This window comes from Xyrauchen texanus, chromosome 46 (genome assembly GCF_025860055.1).
Source record: "Xyrauchen texanus isolate HMW12.3.18 chromosome 46, RBS_HiC_50CHRs, whole genome shotgun sequence".
In the NCBI taxonomy this organism is placed as follows: domain Eukaryota; kingdom Metazoa; phylum Chordata; class Actinopteri; order Cypriniformes; family Catostomidae; genus Xyrauchen; species Xyrauchen texanus.
Genome location: NC_068321.1, coordinates 2072581 through 2091087, shown reverse-complemented (window position 1 = coordinate 2091087; position 18507 = coordinate 2072581). Strand labels below are relative to the sequence as shown.

At 37.2% G+C, this 18507-nt stretch overlaps 1 protein-coding gene across 1 annotated transcript in view; it reads left to right on the top strand.

Moving 5' to 3' along the window:
* The first annotated feature begins 317 nt into the window (after positions 1 to 317).
* LOC127638005 (kinesin-like protein KIF15-A) overlaps positions 318 to 18507 on the top strand; it is a 171737-nt gene continuing 153547 nt past the window's right edge. The window contains 7 exon segments of the mRNA XM_052119362.1: positions 318 to 400; positions 1513 to 1696; positions 9829 to 9905; positions 9993 to 10030; positions 13584 to 13681; positions 17354 to 17530; positions 17736 to 17945. Of these exon segments, the coding sequence (XP_051975322.1) occupies positions 318 to 400; positions 1513 to 1696; positions 9829 to 9905; positions 9993 to 10030; positions 13584 to 13681; positions 17354 to 17530; positions 17736 to 17945 (867 nt within the window).

The following is an 18507-nucleotide window of genomic DNA, read 5'->3' as shown; positions in this document are numbered from 1 at the left end:
AGAAGAGTTGTGCACTTTTTATTTTAATATATCTCTTTACATAGATATTTTTTTTCTACTGAAAAACTATAATTTCGTTATTTTACTAGCCCAACTAATTAGTAGCCTACTCATCCGGGCTTTGTAATATATTGCACGTAAGAAAAAAAAAAAAAAGCTTCCTTCCACGTCGAGTTTACACAATGGCGTTGGTTGCAAAAAGGGTACTACTTCGCCTATACGGCAATTTTTTGGATTTAGACCTGATGAGAGTGGACAGCCAAGGGACCCGTCCGAAGTTTTGTGCAAGATCTGCTCATGTGTGATCCGCGCAAAAGATGGGCAGACGACCAATCTTCATGACCACTTGCGTGTGCGCCATCCAGCAGAATATGCCACCTTGCCTGCACGTGCTGGATATGTTGGTATTTCTGGCCAGAAACATCGAAATTTAAACATGGTCTTTGGTGAAAGATATTAGACTTCTTTACGCATGTTTCCGTCTGTTGGGGAGCTATTCGATTTTGCATATTATTTTTAAACGTTCATTTGTGTAGTTCATACTTTACAATATTTCAATAACATAATTTATTTTGTAGCCTGTGCTGAAGTTAATTGTGCTGCTAATTATAAGTGAAATGTTAATGCCGAGTTTCGGTCTGAGTGTTGTTCCCGTTTTCTTGTTCTTTATTTGTTGTTCTTCTATGTTTTAATAAATGTGTGTTATTCATATTCACCTTGTTTTTTTCATTTGATTTGACATTATGGATTTATGGCCAAGGAAATTTTTCTTTAAAAGTATTAACCAGACAAAAGTTATTTGACGTTCGCTGGTCTGGGTTTATCTTAAACTGCCGCTTCAGTGTATACAAGAGCTATGTGACAATGAGCAAGATTTTCTGAGACACTACAACTACTAATAATTAATAAAGGCTATTTTCTTGTAGCCTACAACATAAAATATTTTAATCTAAATGTACAGTGTAAGACATGTAAAAAAAAGACAAGAAGCTAACAATGTCAAGATCAATATTTGTGTAGCCTGCCTGACACGGTATTTTCACAGACTAACACGTCACGTCTCTGGCATATACTACAGTATTTAAAATAGCATATATGCATTAGTTATATTCTCAATTTAATTTACAGAGCAATCCCTGCAAAGTTTTTAGGTTAACTATTAAAGAGACTAGGATTAGTGAGTCACACTAGCAAGACTCGCAAAAGGGGGCGTGGCATCACGATGGTGGCTCTACATCGTGATGTTTGTCAGCCATCACGATGGACAATGATATCGTCCATCGGCACAACCCTAATCCTTATGCTCTTTTATATGTGTGTGTGTGTGTGTGTGTGTGTTTAAAAATATATATAAGACATTTGAATAAAATGCAGGAAATACATTGTTTTAAATCTGATTATTGAAAGAAATAATCGTAATGATCAAAATTAATCATTAGTTGCAGCCCTAGAAGTATCAAAGATGTCTGTGACACATTTTCACTTTTAACCTCCTCTCTCTGTGTGCTGCAGTGATGGAGATGCCATCAAGGTGTTTGTGCGGGTTCGGCCCTTGACTCAAGGCACTGGGTTGATGACAGATGGCGATCACAGTCTGTGCCTGACGGTGACATCACCTCACAACATCAGACTGCACTGTAAACCTGAGCCTCGTACATTCACCTACGACCATGTCGCTGACATGAACACGAGTCAGGTGAGAATTTGATCAGGGTTCTGGACATACCAGGATCAGAATTTTAAACTCTTGTTATGCAGTAGCCCTGTATCCCAAGTGCAAGAAAATTGTGATAGGACCTATTTTTTTTTAATTTTCTTTTTTAATTTTTTTTAATTTTCCATTCTGATTGGTGCACACTGATGAGATCTCACCAGTCTGATGGAAATGTATAAGCTAAGCATGATATTGCAGGGAATTATTAAGAGAACACAGTCTTTCTGTAAGTAATCGGGGTTCGTACGGTCATGGAAATCCTGGAAAAGTCATGCAATTTTGAAACTGTGTTTTCCAGGCCTGGAAATGTCTGTTAGTTAACTGTTTTGGAAAAGTCATGGAATTTTCTAACAAAATATTTTCAGCAATACACTTGTGCTAAGAATTCTTTAAGTTTGGTGCGATCACGGAGCAAAGCGAGTAAGCACTTCTGAATGTGAGAAGAGCCTGCGCAGAGCACTATGCAAAATGATTTGCTGCGTAAACGGAGTAGTTTGTGAATTGGCAATTCAATAAGTTCACTTACGATAGCTCATGTTCATGTGGATAGTGTATAAGTAAAGGAATTGTACATTTCATATGTACATTATTGTATGAATATATTAAGGCTTTGAATGTCATGTTAATTCAGCTTATGGTGATGTTTGATTGTGAGCCTGAGCAGTGTTAACTGTCCACTTCTTGATGAGCAAACATTACAAGTCTCAGTGTCCTCTTTTTAACGGAAAACATAAGACGTGTGCTGATATTCATTGATGCATATGAAGAATTTTTTTCTCTATGTCAGTGGTCTGAAAACAGTTTTTCTTATTTGTGAGCACTGCAAATAATTTCAAACCACCTCAGGAGGTGCGGGAGTTTAATTAATGTTAAATCCAGTGGATTTTCCTCTATTTGTTTGAATAGGAAAAAAGTGGTTTGCGAAAAATCGAAGTGGGCATTAAAATGCTGAGAGTGTGACAAGCCAAAGCAAAAACAATGTTTTCACAGCATAAATATTTCTTGAATTATTACAATGCAAATGCTGTGTCATTGTGGTATTGTATAAGGTGTACGTTTAAACCGTTATATACACAATGCTGAATTGTAATTTTCACAAATGGGTAGACACTAGGGCTGTAAATTAATTAATCAATTTTCTTGGCCGATTCCGATTTTTATTTCTTTTAGAAGTGTGACCTGCCGATACAGATTTTTTTTTCCCCTTCTTCGATTTTCTTACTACTATTATTGACCGCATATACAAACAAAAATCTACCTTTCTTCAATGCTAAATTTTATTTTCATAATAAAACAAATTATTAAACATTACAATTTCCCCCAAACTGCTTTAAGTTTACAGGATCTTCTCTCACTTAAACAACTCTCAAAATAGGCAGAAATAACAATTAACTGCAAATGAGTTGCTTTATATAACATAACAGATGTAATTTTCCACTTTTTATAAATTGACCTTTTTCTCTTTATTATTCGTCAAACAAAACAATTCCAAAGATTACAAGCCTATGAACAAAACTGACTTGTCCAATACGCTCAACATTGACATTAAGCTTACGTTAGATGTCCAAATAGCAGTTGTAAAACTGATTGCTGCTTCGGGATCGGCTTGTAACCATAACTGTCAACACTACACTGCAAAAAATGATTTTCTTGACAAGTATTTTTGTCTTGTATTCCTGTCAAATTATCTAAACTTTCTTAAAACACGATTTATTTACTTGTCAAGCAAAATGGGATAAGATATTAAGTCTTGTTTTAAGATAAATCTGACTAAATTTAGTGAACTTTAGACTCAAAACAAGAAAAAAAAATCTGCCAATGTGGTAAGCAAAATAAACTTAATTTAAAAGGAAAACAAGTTTATTTTGCTTATCCCATTGGCAGATTTTTTTTCTTGTTTTGAGTCTAAAGTTCACTAAATTTAGTCAGATTTATCTTAAAACAAGACTTAATATCTTATCCCATTTTGCTTGACAAGTAAATAAATCGTGTTTTAAGAAAGTTTAGATAATTTAACAGGAATACAAGACAAAAATACTTGTCTAGAAAATCATTTTTTGCAGTGTACCGGTTATCCCAGGAGTCTACCGTATTTCACACCCATCTCCCGCCCCCTCATTTTTTTTTTTTTTATTTCTCCCGGGAAACTCCCGTAATTTGTATGGCCCAAACCACGTTATATGAATAATCACATAAATATATTATTCCAAGGTTGTCCAGTTGCCAGATATTGTATGAAACGCATCCTACTCACACAATCTACACATCATACAAATTTCTAATAATTTGTGACCTCAACCTGGCAACCAAAACCCAGCTGCTCTGTTGATATCTGCGCAGGCAGTAGACGCTGGAAGTTGAATCAAGCATCGCTGGTAGATGGGAGGAGAAGACTCAGGTGGTGCTCCGGCGAAAATAAATAACACACACACGGATGGAAGAATTTAATTTCATATCCCGAAGCCATATCAACAATACCTTTAGCAATGTGTGTTGCACTGATTTTAATATCGGACACGGTATTTTCGCTGCTTGTACCAAGGAATGATAGGCGAGGCTGCTGACTTGTGGCTGGCTCTGAGTTCTGGCTAGCTTTAGCCGCTTTCCCTTTTTTTAGCTTCTTTTTTAAAATGGGCATTTTCAGCTGGGTGAGGGTGTTTTAAGTGTCTAAATTAGGTTTGTCGTTCCGAACGTTATTTTGGTGGTTCCCCCGCGGTTTACTTTAGCCTTACAATCATTACAAATTGCGAACTTTATGTATTCTTCACAGTGAAGATCTTCCACGCCAATTACATGTTCACATGCAGCTTTGACGTTATTGCCTGCTCCGCTGGCAACAAAACGGACCGGCTTGGAATCGGAAAGACATGATTATCAATTAATTAAATTGCTTATTTTAAATAATTATAAAAATAATATAAAAAAATAATAATTCATTAAAATGCATTACATTGTGGCAGACAAGTAAAGCATTGATAAAAAAAGTGGCTTTAGAAGGCAATATATTAATTTCCATATTATTGAACATAATCCCATCATTGGCCTACCTTCCATAGCAATCTATTTTGCATTTGAATTAGTAAAGACACATATTTATTATAATGGCTTTCTTAGGATGCATCAATGTAAATGCGTCTGATAAACACTTTGAGTGCTTTGGTTGCGTTGCAACATAAACACAGCATATTAAGGTCGCTGCATCAAGTTAAACGTGGTTTGAAACGTAGAAAACATGTCTCAAGATCTGTGCGTTCAGAATTGTGCTTTGGGATAGGGTAAATGTGGACTCAGACCACATATCCTTATTCTATTGCTCCACTTTCAAATGACTGTTTTCAGATTAGCCTCGTTAACAAGTGGCTTTCTTGTGGCCACACAGCAGTTTAGTCCCAATCCTTTAAACTCTCGTTGCTTTGTGCATGTGGAAATGCTCTTTCACTATTAAACATATCCATGAGTTTAATAGTGAACTACTATTAAACTCCTGTTGTTTCTTTTTTTACGATGTAAAAAAATTCAAGCATCTTAGTGATCTCTGATAACTATCATCCAAGATTTTTTTCCACAAAAAAATGGTTAGTCTGAGCCCTGCCACAGCACCACAATCAAACAAATTACTGTTAAGGTCTTTATTATTACAAAAAAATAAGGACAAGGTATTGAGAGTAAACAAGAAAAGGGAAGCAATGGCTTCAGGAGAGGGCAAGGCCAAAATAACAAACCTAACTGAAGTAGTAAACCTCTTATCACTCTTCAAAGAAAAGAAAATAAATAACACAATAATAATCTAGCTCCCTTCCTGGCCTCAAAACAGGAAAAAACGGAGTACAACAAAAATGGCACCCACCTCCCTACAGCCTCCAAATAAACATAATAACACATGTTAGACACTTACAACAGTCAAACAAAGATAGGGATTGTGGCAGCGGGGGCGTGGTCAAGCGCCCGTCCGGGAGAGAAAAGCGGTAAGGGCGCTTACACCTGGGCTAAATTATGTCTAACACCTGTCTCTAATTTCAGTGAGCACGGGGAGAGTGGCATAAAAGGGCAGCGAGTGGGCCTCGAGGGGAGAAGATGACAGACTAACCCAGTGCGCTGTTATTGTGTTGTGTGTGTTAAAGTTATAGCGTAAAGTGGAACGTGAATTAAAAAGCTTACCTTGTGGGGAAGACGTGTTTCCTGTCGTCCTTCATGTGAATAGTGCTACAGGGATACAATACCCAAAGTAGATCGTTAGGAAGTTATCGTGTTCAACAACTAATTTAGAATCTGCTACAACAAGCTGAGCAGGCCAAAGACAACACTCTGGAGAAAGCGCTTGTGGCAACATTTCTCTCTCTCTGGCAGTTTCTTCTCTGCTTTTATGCTACCTCTGCCTGGGCTGGTAAGCAGGCACAGCTGAAGACAATCAGCTACCTGAGATGGAGTAGGAGGATCCAAAGGGAAAACAGGAAGAAACACACGAAAAAGCACACAAAAACACATTAAAGAAAACACTGTTAAAACCAACCATTTGAATACGTCTCTGGACGTAACACCCCCACCCGCAATTACAAACTATAAACTTGCCCAAACAAAATCCTAGTTTGTAAAAACAAAACTCTCTAAAAATATTTTTACAAAAAAAACTCTCTAAAAGTATAAAAATATTATACTTTCAAAAAAACAAAACAAATAAAAAACAAAACTGTAAGAACGCGCACACACATTTAACATTGTCTATCTTTGTCCACTGGATCCCCCCGAGAGCCCTCCAAGAAGTCAAGCGACATTTCTTTATTAAATAAACACATGTCGCCCAGCCTTCTATATGTCATCCCGTCAAATGCTGCCACCCTGCCCATCTCCGTGCACCACTCCTTGAACGAGGGCGCTCCAGCCGACTTCCTTTCCCCTAAGGATGATCTGTCCGATCATAACAACAACCAGGAACCAATTCTTTTATGTACCCATCCCCTATATTAATGACCATCCCATCACCTATAATACGGAGTCTGGGGCAAAATTAAATTTGATTGCCCAAAACATCACACATACAATAAACCCTCAACCAAAATTCTTGGATCTTAACACACCAAAAAAACATGGGTTGTGTCTCTGTCTTCTTTTTGGGATTGTCAGCAGGTGGGTGTGTCTTTAAGACCAAGCCTTTACAATCTAGAGGGCGTCCAATAGAATTGGTGTAAAATCATAAATTGCATCAGACACACCCTTGCATCTCTAGGTGCAGACTTGACGTTTTTTTTAAATCCTAGCACACACTCCCTCCTCCAATACCAAGTTTAAATCTTTCTCCCATAATCTCTTGAGATAAATTGAAGCTCTGTCCCCAGACTCTGAATAAACAGGGAGTAATATACTGATGCCTGATGACCTTTTCCAAAAGCTAATTTATTGAAATGTAATCTGTGTGGGTGGTGGTTAATCAGAAGATCCCCACGGCCACCACCATTGTGTCCTTGAGCAAGGCACTTAACTCCAGGTTGCTCCAGGAGGATTGTCCCTGTAATAAATGCACTGTAAGTCGCTTTGGATAAAAGCATCTGCCAAATGCATAAATGTAATGTAATCTGGTAATCTTACCATTCTAAATGAAGGACTTTGCTATGCTATCAAATTGCTTGAAATAAGAAAGGGTGACATCTACAGGGAGAGATTTTAGCAGGAAGTTGAATTTTGGAATCCAATTCATTTTAATAACATTAACCCTACCAATCATAGTTAAATGTAATGAAGCCCACCTGCCCACATCGCTCAAACCTTTTTATTAAGGGGTGAAAATGAACTCATCAGACAAATTAGCTGGGAATAAAATGCCCAAATACTTAATGCTCTGTTTGGGCCACTGGAAGTTGCCCGGCTGAAAAGCTGTTACTGGGCAGTATGCTGTCAGAGACATAGCTTTGGTTTTAGACCAATTCACAATGTATCCTGAGAACTTAGAAAAGGAATTAATAATTCTGTTGAGGCAAGACATATATCTAGTGGGGTCGGAGACGAATAATAAAAGATCATCTGTGTAAAGTAAAGGCTTATGTGCCATACCTCCATCCAGCACCCCTGGAAAATCATCTTCCTTTCTTATTGCAGCTTCTAATGGTTCCAGGGCAAGACAGAACAATAATGGGGAAAGAGGGCAACCCTGCCGGATGCCCCTTCCAGATTAAAATAATCTGAAATTAATCCTTAATTACCTTGCCAAACTCATTCAAGTTTATCTCAGAATCAAGATAATTTTTTTCTCTGTTGTCAGTTTAGGGAGTTCTAATGGTTCCACAAAGTTTCTAATGTCTTCATCAGTAGACGAAGACGTGGAATTCTAGAGATCAAGATAGCATTATTACTGGCCGAAGTAAATATTTCACCATCAGCAGATTTCACTGAGGGAATGGTAAAAAAAGACTCTCTTCTTTATATATCTAGCCAAAAACTTCCCTGCTTTGTCACCCGACTCCAAAGTATGACTGTCTTGCCCTGAATAGCCAGAACTCCACCTTCCGTGACAAAATAGTATTATATCTTTATTTCAATCGGGTCAATTCTCCGAGGCCATCAGACGACATTCGGCGCTCGCCTCTGCCCTTTTAATATTTCCTTTCAACTCCACAAGTTATCGTGCTTTCAAATTTTTGGTGAATGAGGCATACTGTATGATCTGACCCCTAAGAACCACCCTCCCAAGCCATGCCCACAGAGTATACCGAGGACCAGTTGATCTCCATATAAACATTGATTTCAGCCTTTAACATTTGTTGGAATTCAGGATTTTGCTAAATGGATACATTAAAGAGACAACTATATGATTTATTTTTCTCTGTATGTGGCAACACCTCTAAACTCACCAGGACGTGATCTGAGCCTAAAATGTTTCCAATAGACAACAACCGATGAAATGAGGGATATTTACACATTCCGTGAAGCATCAATGTTGTTCTAGGGGGCTTGCACACTTTTGCTACACTATGATCAGGGACTGAGTCCATCAATAGATTAAAGTCTCGTTCCAACAATATACCATGAGGGGTGCCAGCGGCTTGCAACATCCCTTAAAGAAAAAAGCCCTGGTCATCAGCGTTACGTGCTTAAATGTTAGCCAAAATCAAACGTTGAGCCAGAATTTCTGCTAAAACAATTATGACTCTTCCTAATTTCTTTAATCTGTTTGTGACATTTTAATTGTTGATGCTTACTTATGAGTGTAATGACTCCCCTGCTGAGCCAGCACTAAAGAAAACATGTCCACCCCATATCTTCCCAAATATTTCAGCTTCTTGCAAGGAAAGATGCATTTCTTGAAGAAACATTATCTCATATTACTTACGTTTAAGAAGAGAAATAACCTTCCTTCTTTTTATGGTGTGCCCCAACCCATTCACATTCCACATGGAGACAGACAATCCACTCATATTAATACTTGCCATTTTGACATTAGAAAAAATTGATTGTGTCAAAAATAAAATTATAAAGACCACATCCCAACAGTGGTGCAACCATCAAAACCCGAACTTCCCCCAGAACCAAACAAATGGAAAAGTAAAAACGTGCACATTAACCCCGTGCACAACAGTGCCAACTACCATCTGTCCATCTAAACTCAAACAGTCCATGTACAACTACGAGAGCCTCCCCGACAATTTAGCCATCGGATTACTCAAGTCTGGTGTTTCTATACAAATTTTGTGTTTTTTAGATGCTGGGTTTACGAACTCCTAACTCAAATTAGCTTTTGTTGACATCATTAACATTGGCGGTCACATACTTTATCCAACCTACACTGAATGTTTGAATGACGTCTTCAATATGTAAAAGAACAATAAAATATTTTTTTTGTTATTAATTTAAACTGATTGTGTTTGTTTATTATTGTAACTACGATGATCAAAGCACATTTTAAGACAAATTTATACTTAAATGAAAGTAATTCAAAGGGGTTCACATACTTTTTCTTGCCACTGTATTTATTCCTAGGTTTGGTAAATGCAAAAAAAAAAGTCATGATTTAAAAAAAAAAAAAAACAATGAGAGTCCAGTTTTACACTGTCCTAAAATTCATCTTCTCTGGGTGAAGAGTTCTTGAAAAACCATCTCATTGCTGTTCTCTGTGTTTTCTACAGGAGGAGGTTTTCTCCAATGTGGCTAAAAACATAGTTGAGGCATGCATGAATGGATACAACGGCACCATTTTTGCATAGTGAGTTCCTGCATCTCTCAGCTTCTTTCAAGGTGAAGTGCTTGTAGCTGAGGCGTGATGTTCATGATGTTTTTGTTTGCGTTTCAGTGGGCAGACGGGTTCAGGAAAGACCTTCACCATGCTGGGTATGTGCTGACATCTCTCTCCAATACAATTTTCTTTGTTTTTTGAGTAAATGAATGAATGAATGTTACATTTATATAAGGCTTTTCTGACACTACACTCAAAGCGCTTTACACAGTGAACAGGGGACTCTCCTCAACCACCACCAGTGTGCAACATCCACCTGGATAATGCAACGGCAGCCATAGTGCGCCAGTATGCTCGCCACACACCAGATATCGGTGGAGAGGAGAGAGATAGAGCCAATTAATGGATGGGGATTAATAGGAGGCCATGATTGATAAGGGCCAATGGGGGAATTTGGTCAGGTTACACTCCTATTCTTTTCGAGAAGTGTCCTTGGATTTTTAAAAACCACAGAGTGTCAGGACCTCAGTTTAATGTCTCATCGGAAGGACGGTACCTTTTCACAGCATAGTGTCCCCATCACTATACTGGGACGTTAGGACCCACACAGACCGCAGGTTGAGCACCCTCTGCTGGCCTCCATAATACCTCTTCCAGCAGTAAACTTAGTTTTTCCCAGGAGGTCTTCCATCCAGGTACTGCGCTACGACTTCTATGAGACACCAGACTATTTCTCTTCAGGAGATTAGATTAAAAAAAATTATATTCATTCAGACTCGAGTTATACAAAAGCAGGTATCTTCTGACCCTGTCACACATGCACTCTTGACTTGCACAGCCACTGTTGTTGTTTTTACCTTTTATCTCCTGATGTTTAGCAGCGAGTGCTTCTTCGTGATGGCAATGGTTCAGATGTGATTGTTGCCACTTTCTGGACTGACTAATTACTGCAAATAACTCCAGGTCCATGTGTGTTCAAAGAAGCGTGGTCCATGTGCATTCTGCTGATGACTAGATTTGCATCACATGTCCTTAACTTATTTCTTACAAGAAAACTCCACAGGCTAAGATGCCTTTTAATGTGAAGTTCAAGATTATGTAATTCTACATAAGGCGTGTGACATCTCTACTGTGCAATTTCAATATCTTCAGTGGATGTTTGACTCTCCTCATGGTCATAAATTTTTTCTGCAAGATTTTCAAGTTTCCGACAATGATATTCCTGGTTTTGGCCCAGAGTGTGTCAGCTATGTGACCCATACATGACGAAATAGCAGTAGCCTAAAGCCCAAAGTACACTTCATCGCTAGGCATCTGCATGCGTGATGCAAATTTTGTCATCAGCAAAGTGCTCGAACACTGAACATGTGTGGCCAGATTTTTCTAACTGCGCATACTAAACGTACAGTATGAGCAAGTATCTGGAATTATTTGCATTAATTAGTGGTTGTACAAGGAGGCAACTCTCACAATTGAGCAATTGCTGTCACAAAGTAGCGTTAGAAGATTTAATCATGCTTAATACAATAAATCGGTGGAAAAAACAACAACAGTGGATGTGCACATCAAGAACGCGAGTGTGAGGAGCAGACGTGATGTGCTATGGATCATGAAAACCCATTTAACGGAATGGTTCATAAATAAACAGCAAAGGTGTTGATGTCTGAGATGCTGTTGTGTTCAGTCGATAGCTGTTGCATTGTCTGTGCTGTCTTGTTTGGTACACAAGGATGTCATATTAGCTGAATAGCTAGTTAGCAACTACCTAGCCTCATTACTGGTTTAATAAGCTAGGTAGCCGCTAGCTAGCTAATACTTCATACATGGCTGATTTCATGACTGTAATTAAGTTAGCTAGATTTCTGTACTACTATGCTGAACTGCTTATGTTTTTAGCGACACACACCCAGTTGTCTACAGTCTTTCCCCTAGGATTTCTTTTCAGCAGCGGAGCCGTATTTACGTTTTTTGTTGGAGGAAGAGCATAAAATGACCTTAGAATCAGTGATTATTCATGTTAGCCTTGTCATGTGTGCATTAATTTACTTGGAAGCGTTTGACATTTGAAGGGCTCTGGAAGCCCAGATAACTGTATAATAATTAAAAAATTATTAAATGTCTCAATGCAGAAAATTCTCAGTACTAATTGTTTTTTTAAACAAAATATAATAATATAAACCAGGGGCGATTCTAGGATCGGCCCCCAATGACACTATAACATACGCACATTTAATATATTCCAACCATTTTCAAAGATGGTTTTTCTATAATAAACATTTATAAAGTTATTAAAATAAATGAAATCGCTTGAAGAATAGACAAACCACATATTATTGTAACTATTTATTGGTAGTATGTTTCATCTGTCCTAATCATTCCTTTTTGCTCTCCATTTACTAATAATTTATAGAACATGAATCAATCATCTCACAACTTCTATAGTTTTATATTATATCAAACATCACAAACTTATTACTACTATAAATGTCATTTATTTTGTGGAGTGAATTATCTCTAGATTAAGTTTCTTTGTCTGTTATTCAGATTTGTTCACTGATTCTTTAAGTGACAATTTATGTAAATCACACCTTAACCAGGTGGTGGCAGCAAATCAGCTTTTCTTATGTGTTTTATATGTGCATTGAGTCGTTCACAACCGAATAAAGTTTAATTAAACTATATAAAAATTTGCATATCTACAAATCTACCAATAGAATTCAACAGTGTTTAAGCATCATAAATGTTCTTTCCAGAAATTATAAGAAAGCTTGGCTATCATAACTGCTGTGCATAACTATGCAAAAAGGACAACAATATTAGCCTAAAAATTATTATAAGCGATTCAGTGACAACGAAGTAAACGAACAACGGACATACCTCATCCTCTCCTTCAGTCGGTCAACAGATCCTGATTCTCGCTCATTCAGTGAAGGATCGTAATTTTTCAGTGGGTCAAACCAATGATGTGCGGTAACGCACTCAACAAGCCACGTGATAAGATGCGTGGATTGACCGTCTCAGACATGGAGGCAACTGAGGTTCTTCCTCCGCCACCTGGATTGAGGTGAGTTACTACGCTACCACAAAGACTTGGAGTTGGGAATTGGGCATTCCAAATTGGGGAGAGAAAAAATTATTACTGAGCTATGTGAAATGTGAGTCAAGATGAAGAACATGGGCTAAATATTGAAAATTACTCAACATGCTTCGATAACGAGATTGTCTTATCACCCAGCCCTAATCAACACAACAGTTTTGGTGGGATAAAAATTGCATATTGAATGTCACACCTTGCTAAAAATCCCACAATAGTCACTTTAATGCAAAATGTACATTTAAGATTTCCCTGTCATACACCATTTCCAAAATAAAATATGTGTCATTTATTAAATAGAGAGATAGCACAGCGTACTTTTCAAGCAAAACATTTAACAAGAAACTGTTTGTTAGTTTGTAAACGATAAAACAATAGATAGTGTTCAAAATTAAGATGGAGTGTTGACACTTTTGTGTTTGTCAAACATTAGTGGAACATGTCCATAGTAAGTATGAACAACACCTGTTTGAATTTAAGGGTAACTGACTTCATACATAATCTACAAATCAGTATAATTTGTTTGTAGATGCCACTTTCTTTGATGTTTATTAGTTAATGTAATGACATTTTGTACATGTCTTGTGAAGGATTTTGTATGTTTGTGTGTGCAGGTCCGTCAGAGTTGGATAATTTCTCAGATGAGCTGCGTGGTGTGATTCCTCGTAGTTTTGAGTACCTATTTTTCCTCATCAACCGAGAGGTGGAGCGGGTGTGGCAAATTTAATTAAATATTAGCCTAATACAATTTAAATAATGGTATAGCATTGTTTATATATCCAGAAAATATTTTTTTTAAATTGGTCAGTTCATGAAAATATAATTTCCTTGATATTTTGACATATGAGGTCTTTCTACTATAAAAACATACTGTACATTTCAGAAATTATTCCTTAATGCAATGAAAGCATTTACTGAAACCAAGCTGTGAAAACGCTAGATTCTGTATTTCCACGACTACCCTACGTCACTTGAGGTACGTTAATTCATACCCTCTACAGCTCAAAAGCATTTAACAGCTACATAAAATCATGGCACCCTTGGTCCCGCCCACTGGTGCTTCAGTTCGTCAACTGAGAGAGCAGTACAAACAAGGCCTACTGTGGCCTCACTATTCCTGAACACCAAAGGGGACCCATCTGGACTATCTTAAATAATTTTTGTATTTAACCCTTTGGGGTCGACGGACGCGCCGGCGCATCCTGCTGGATTTTTTCGTCATTACAGCAGAAACGACATAAAATTCTCCGTCATTTTGGGGCATACAGGCAAGTGTAAGACATCATTAAAGACTATAAAGGGTCTACTTTTATTTGTGTACACTTACAATAACAACCAAACCTTGTGCTTTTGTAAAATAAAGAAAATAATAAGGGTGAGCTGTCAGCAGTCTCTGGGTTCGCGAGCATATTTTAGAAACATGTCACAAAAATTAACTGAATCTCCGCGAATACTTATCACACAAACTGGAAACATATGTTTAAAGAAAGCTTAAAAACATTTAAATAAAACAATTCAAATTTAAAACATATATTCTCCTGCAATGTAATCTGTTTGAAACAAAGAGATGTACAATTTCTCCTGGCTCCTCTAATTATCTCTAATGTGATCATACCCACCAGCAGATCGCGCCATTCATACGTTAATGTGCTGAGACAATCAAAGCAAATGGTAAATGCCCCCAACTGTGCCTGCAAAACAAAGTCATTAACTTTTCTGCACGTTTGAAAGATTGCACGATACACAAGTAAGGAAACTCCTGGATAGTGAGGAAGAGTTACAATTTTCCTCAGAAGAAGAGCGGGACTCCGATGAACATTTGTATTTTGAAGAGAGACTTGATCCAGCTGAGGATACAATTTCGGATGAGTAAGTCATTTAGTTTTATTAGTTGACATGCTATTTTATATAAACATGTACATATTTTACTAGTGGGACTGTTTCCAGACTTGCCAGACAGGATTCAAGAGTATTGAAATTTGAAATATGTCCTAATAGTCAGGTTTTAGTTACATTTTAAAATGTTGTTTCGGCTAAAGCAGGTATTTAAATATGTATGCTGTATGATATAAATATGATATGTAATATGATATAAAAATAATATGAATGTTTAGATTATATTTTAACTAGTGTTTATGCTGCCTCATTATCATCAACAAAGCTTCTGCTTGCAAATGTGTGTTCAGGTTAAATGAGTAAAATGCACTTTAAATATGGCCATATTAGAAAATCAGCATATTATAATGATTTCTGAAGGATCATGTGACACTGAAGACAGCCGTAATGATGCTAAACATTCAGCTTTGATCACAAATGGCATTTTACAATATTTTCAAATAGAAAACAGTTTACAATATCACTGTTTTTACTGTATTTTGGATTAAATAAATGCAGCCTTGGTGAGCAGAAGAGACTTCTTTTAAATGGTAGTGTAGGTCTAAAATTAAGTAAAGTCTTTATGTAAAGAATATGTATAGTCAGATTACTTTTAACTTAAAACTTGATTTGATAATTAAGTCTCCTCATATTTATTCTCTTTCTGTCACATTACTCATTGATAGGCCCAGGGGAGGGGGTCTTTTTTCTCCTCAGATGGGAATTACAATCATTCATTATTGTTCACGCCTCCTCGCATATGACCTTTCTAACACTAAAAGTGTCTTACAAAAGTTACATTACTATATTGTTTTGTATAATTGAGTGATCAGGATGTTTTTACATAATTTTCTAGCAAGAACTCTAGATCCAGTTCTCAAAAGTCTTGTGGACAAATGTATAGTATGTGTTATATAGCTTTATTTCAATGACATAAAAATTTATTTTTTTCAAAAACCATGCATAAACATTATTTTCTCAAAAATACAAACCTGTACATACATGTTGCTCACATGTTATTTTAGCCCAGTTTGTGCTGAATGTAGTGTTATCAGACTTTAGCCATTAATGTGTTTTTATGCAACTGAAAAAAGCACAAATGTCAAGGTTTGACCTACCTTCTCCAGGGCCCAAAACACCCTAAGACCCCAGAGGGTTAAACATGCACAGACAGATGTCTTTGACCATTTGAAACATATTTCAGGCCGCTTTTAAAAGGCGTGGGGTCAAGTTACATCTCTGAAGAGGAGAATCCATTCTCTGTCATTCAGCTGCTGTCTTGGTGTTTTGAGCACAACAGTGTCATTGGCATGTTCTTTCACGGCACTTTTTTACGGCTATTACACTGCTATTTTTAATTGTTGGTGTATGAAAACATGTGCTAGATGTCTGTCTTTGACCGTTTTGACAGTGTCTTGGCATAATATTGTCTAAATGTGGTGACAGTCTCATGAATCACTTATGAGGCGTATTTAAAAGTTCAGAGACTTTAATATACCAAACAATTTAAAAATGCCCGACTTCCTGTTGGTGGGAGCTAATAAATAAAATTATGAAAGTTGTCTGGCTTGATGAGAATATATATAAATATTTATATATATATATATATACATATGTACCAATTTTGGTGACTGTAGGAGAAAATGAGGGTGCTACAGAGGCCGTCTTACATGCCCTTTTTAAAGTGGGTGCTAAAAAGCCCCCCATATACGACCCTAATGTCAACGTGTGTGCGTGTGTGTGTGTGTGCGCAAAATTTCAAGCATGCCAAGTGCCTCAAAAACACCCAAATAAAGGAATAATAACAATTGTACAGTATAAACAACAGTATTTTAAAATATAACATTTTCCTTTACAATTTTACATAAGCAGTGTCTTGGTATTATTCTAAAGAATTTTTTAAGAAATTCATGTAAACATAGAATGGCTGTTTCACAGTCTGTTACAAGTGCCATACTTCGTGCTGCCATTTGGTGGCGCTATGACTGTGACTCATAATAGCCAAATACATGTGATCAGCTCCCTTTACCAAATATACAGCTGAATTTACATCAAAATCATACAATGCACACAGAAGGAACTTCCTGTTTTACATTTTTAGACATAAATGTATTTCGGTGCGACATTCAAAATATCATAAATCCGTTCGCAATTTAGTATCTAAAATGTCTTAGCAGGATGTTGCACAAATTTGGCGCCAGCCACATGATGTCTGCAATTTTCAGAAAATCCTAAATGGCTGACTTCCTGTTAAACATGTACCATGTTTGGTGACTACTGTACTGATTAAGTTACCATTTCTGTCTGAAGGCAAGAGACAAAAAAAACACAAAAATAGTGGAAAATGTGTATAGATTCTTAAACTGTACAGCACAAAAAAGAAGTACAAACGGTTTCACTGATATAAACTTAGAAATCAAAGAATTGTTTTTCAGATATTGTCCAATCATCCTCCTCCCTCAAAATGGATATGTAACATGACTTGATCTGGTTTCTGTTTTGTCTGCAGTCTGGTGGGATGAAGAGCTTCCTGTGCAAGTGTTCATTTATCGAGATCTATGAGCAGATTTATGACCTGTTGGACAGCGTCTCCACCAGTCTGTTCCTGCGAGAGGACATCAAGAGAGGCGTGTTTGTAGAAGGAGCTGTGGAGAAATATGCAGCCTCTGCTGCAGAGGCCTATCAGGTGTGAAACTGCTGTTAAAAATTCTAAATATTTGTATGCTTTATTATATGCTTCATTTTTTTTCTTTCATTTATCAGACCAAAAGGTGATTTTAAAAGCCTGTAAAACATACGACTATAGGACATAAGATGTACACTTTCCCTTATACATTCATATAAAAAAGTCCATGGACACACTATGTGACTTCTATAATGTATTTGTGCAGGTGTTGTCTATGGGATGGCGGACCAGAAGAGTGGCGTCCACCTCAATGAACCGCGAATCATCTCGCTCCCATGCAGTTTTCACCATGACGCTTGAATCTAAAGAGACAGGACGGGAAGTAGTCAACGTCAGAACCTCCCAGCTCAACCTGGTTGATCTTGCCAGGTCCGAGAGACAGAGAGATACACATGTAGAGGGTTCACGACTTAAGGTACTTATTTTGGACATTTCAAAATGCTTTAAATTCCTGTTATTTAGCTGTTTTTGCTTTTTGCCAGTTTTTAAACACACAAATAAGAACTGCATAAGTAGTCTTGTGTAGCCAGACCTTTGACTTTCGGTAAAAACTGGCCAAGATTGTCCACTTAGACAGGAAGTGGCATCTAACTGACAAGTAAATGTGATCAATCACAGGGGCGGGGTTATTTGAGATATTACTCATTTATTAAAAAAAGAAGAAAAAAAAGGTATATCGGGCTTGATGCAAGTTATGAACACAGTGACAGGTACACAGTTTCTATTCAGTAAATCTGACTGAATGCAGACATTAAGCAGATTATAGCTACAGTTTGTTGTTTTGGTTATGTTCCATGTAGATATTGTGATTTGGATGAACATGTGAATTCCCCTCCATACACTCTTAACCCGAATTAGTTGACTTAACTCGCAAATCGCGTGGAAACCCGTTGCCCTATACCACTTTAGTTTTTACACAAGCTAAAACTAAACATGTTGAGTTGTATTAACATGGAACCTTAACTTTTTACACAAGC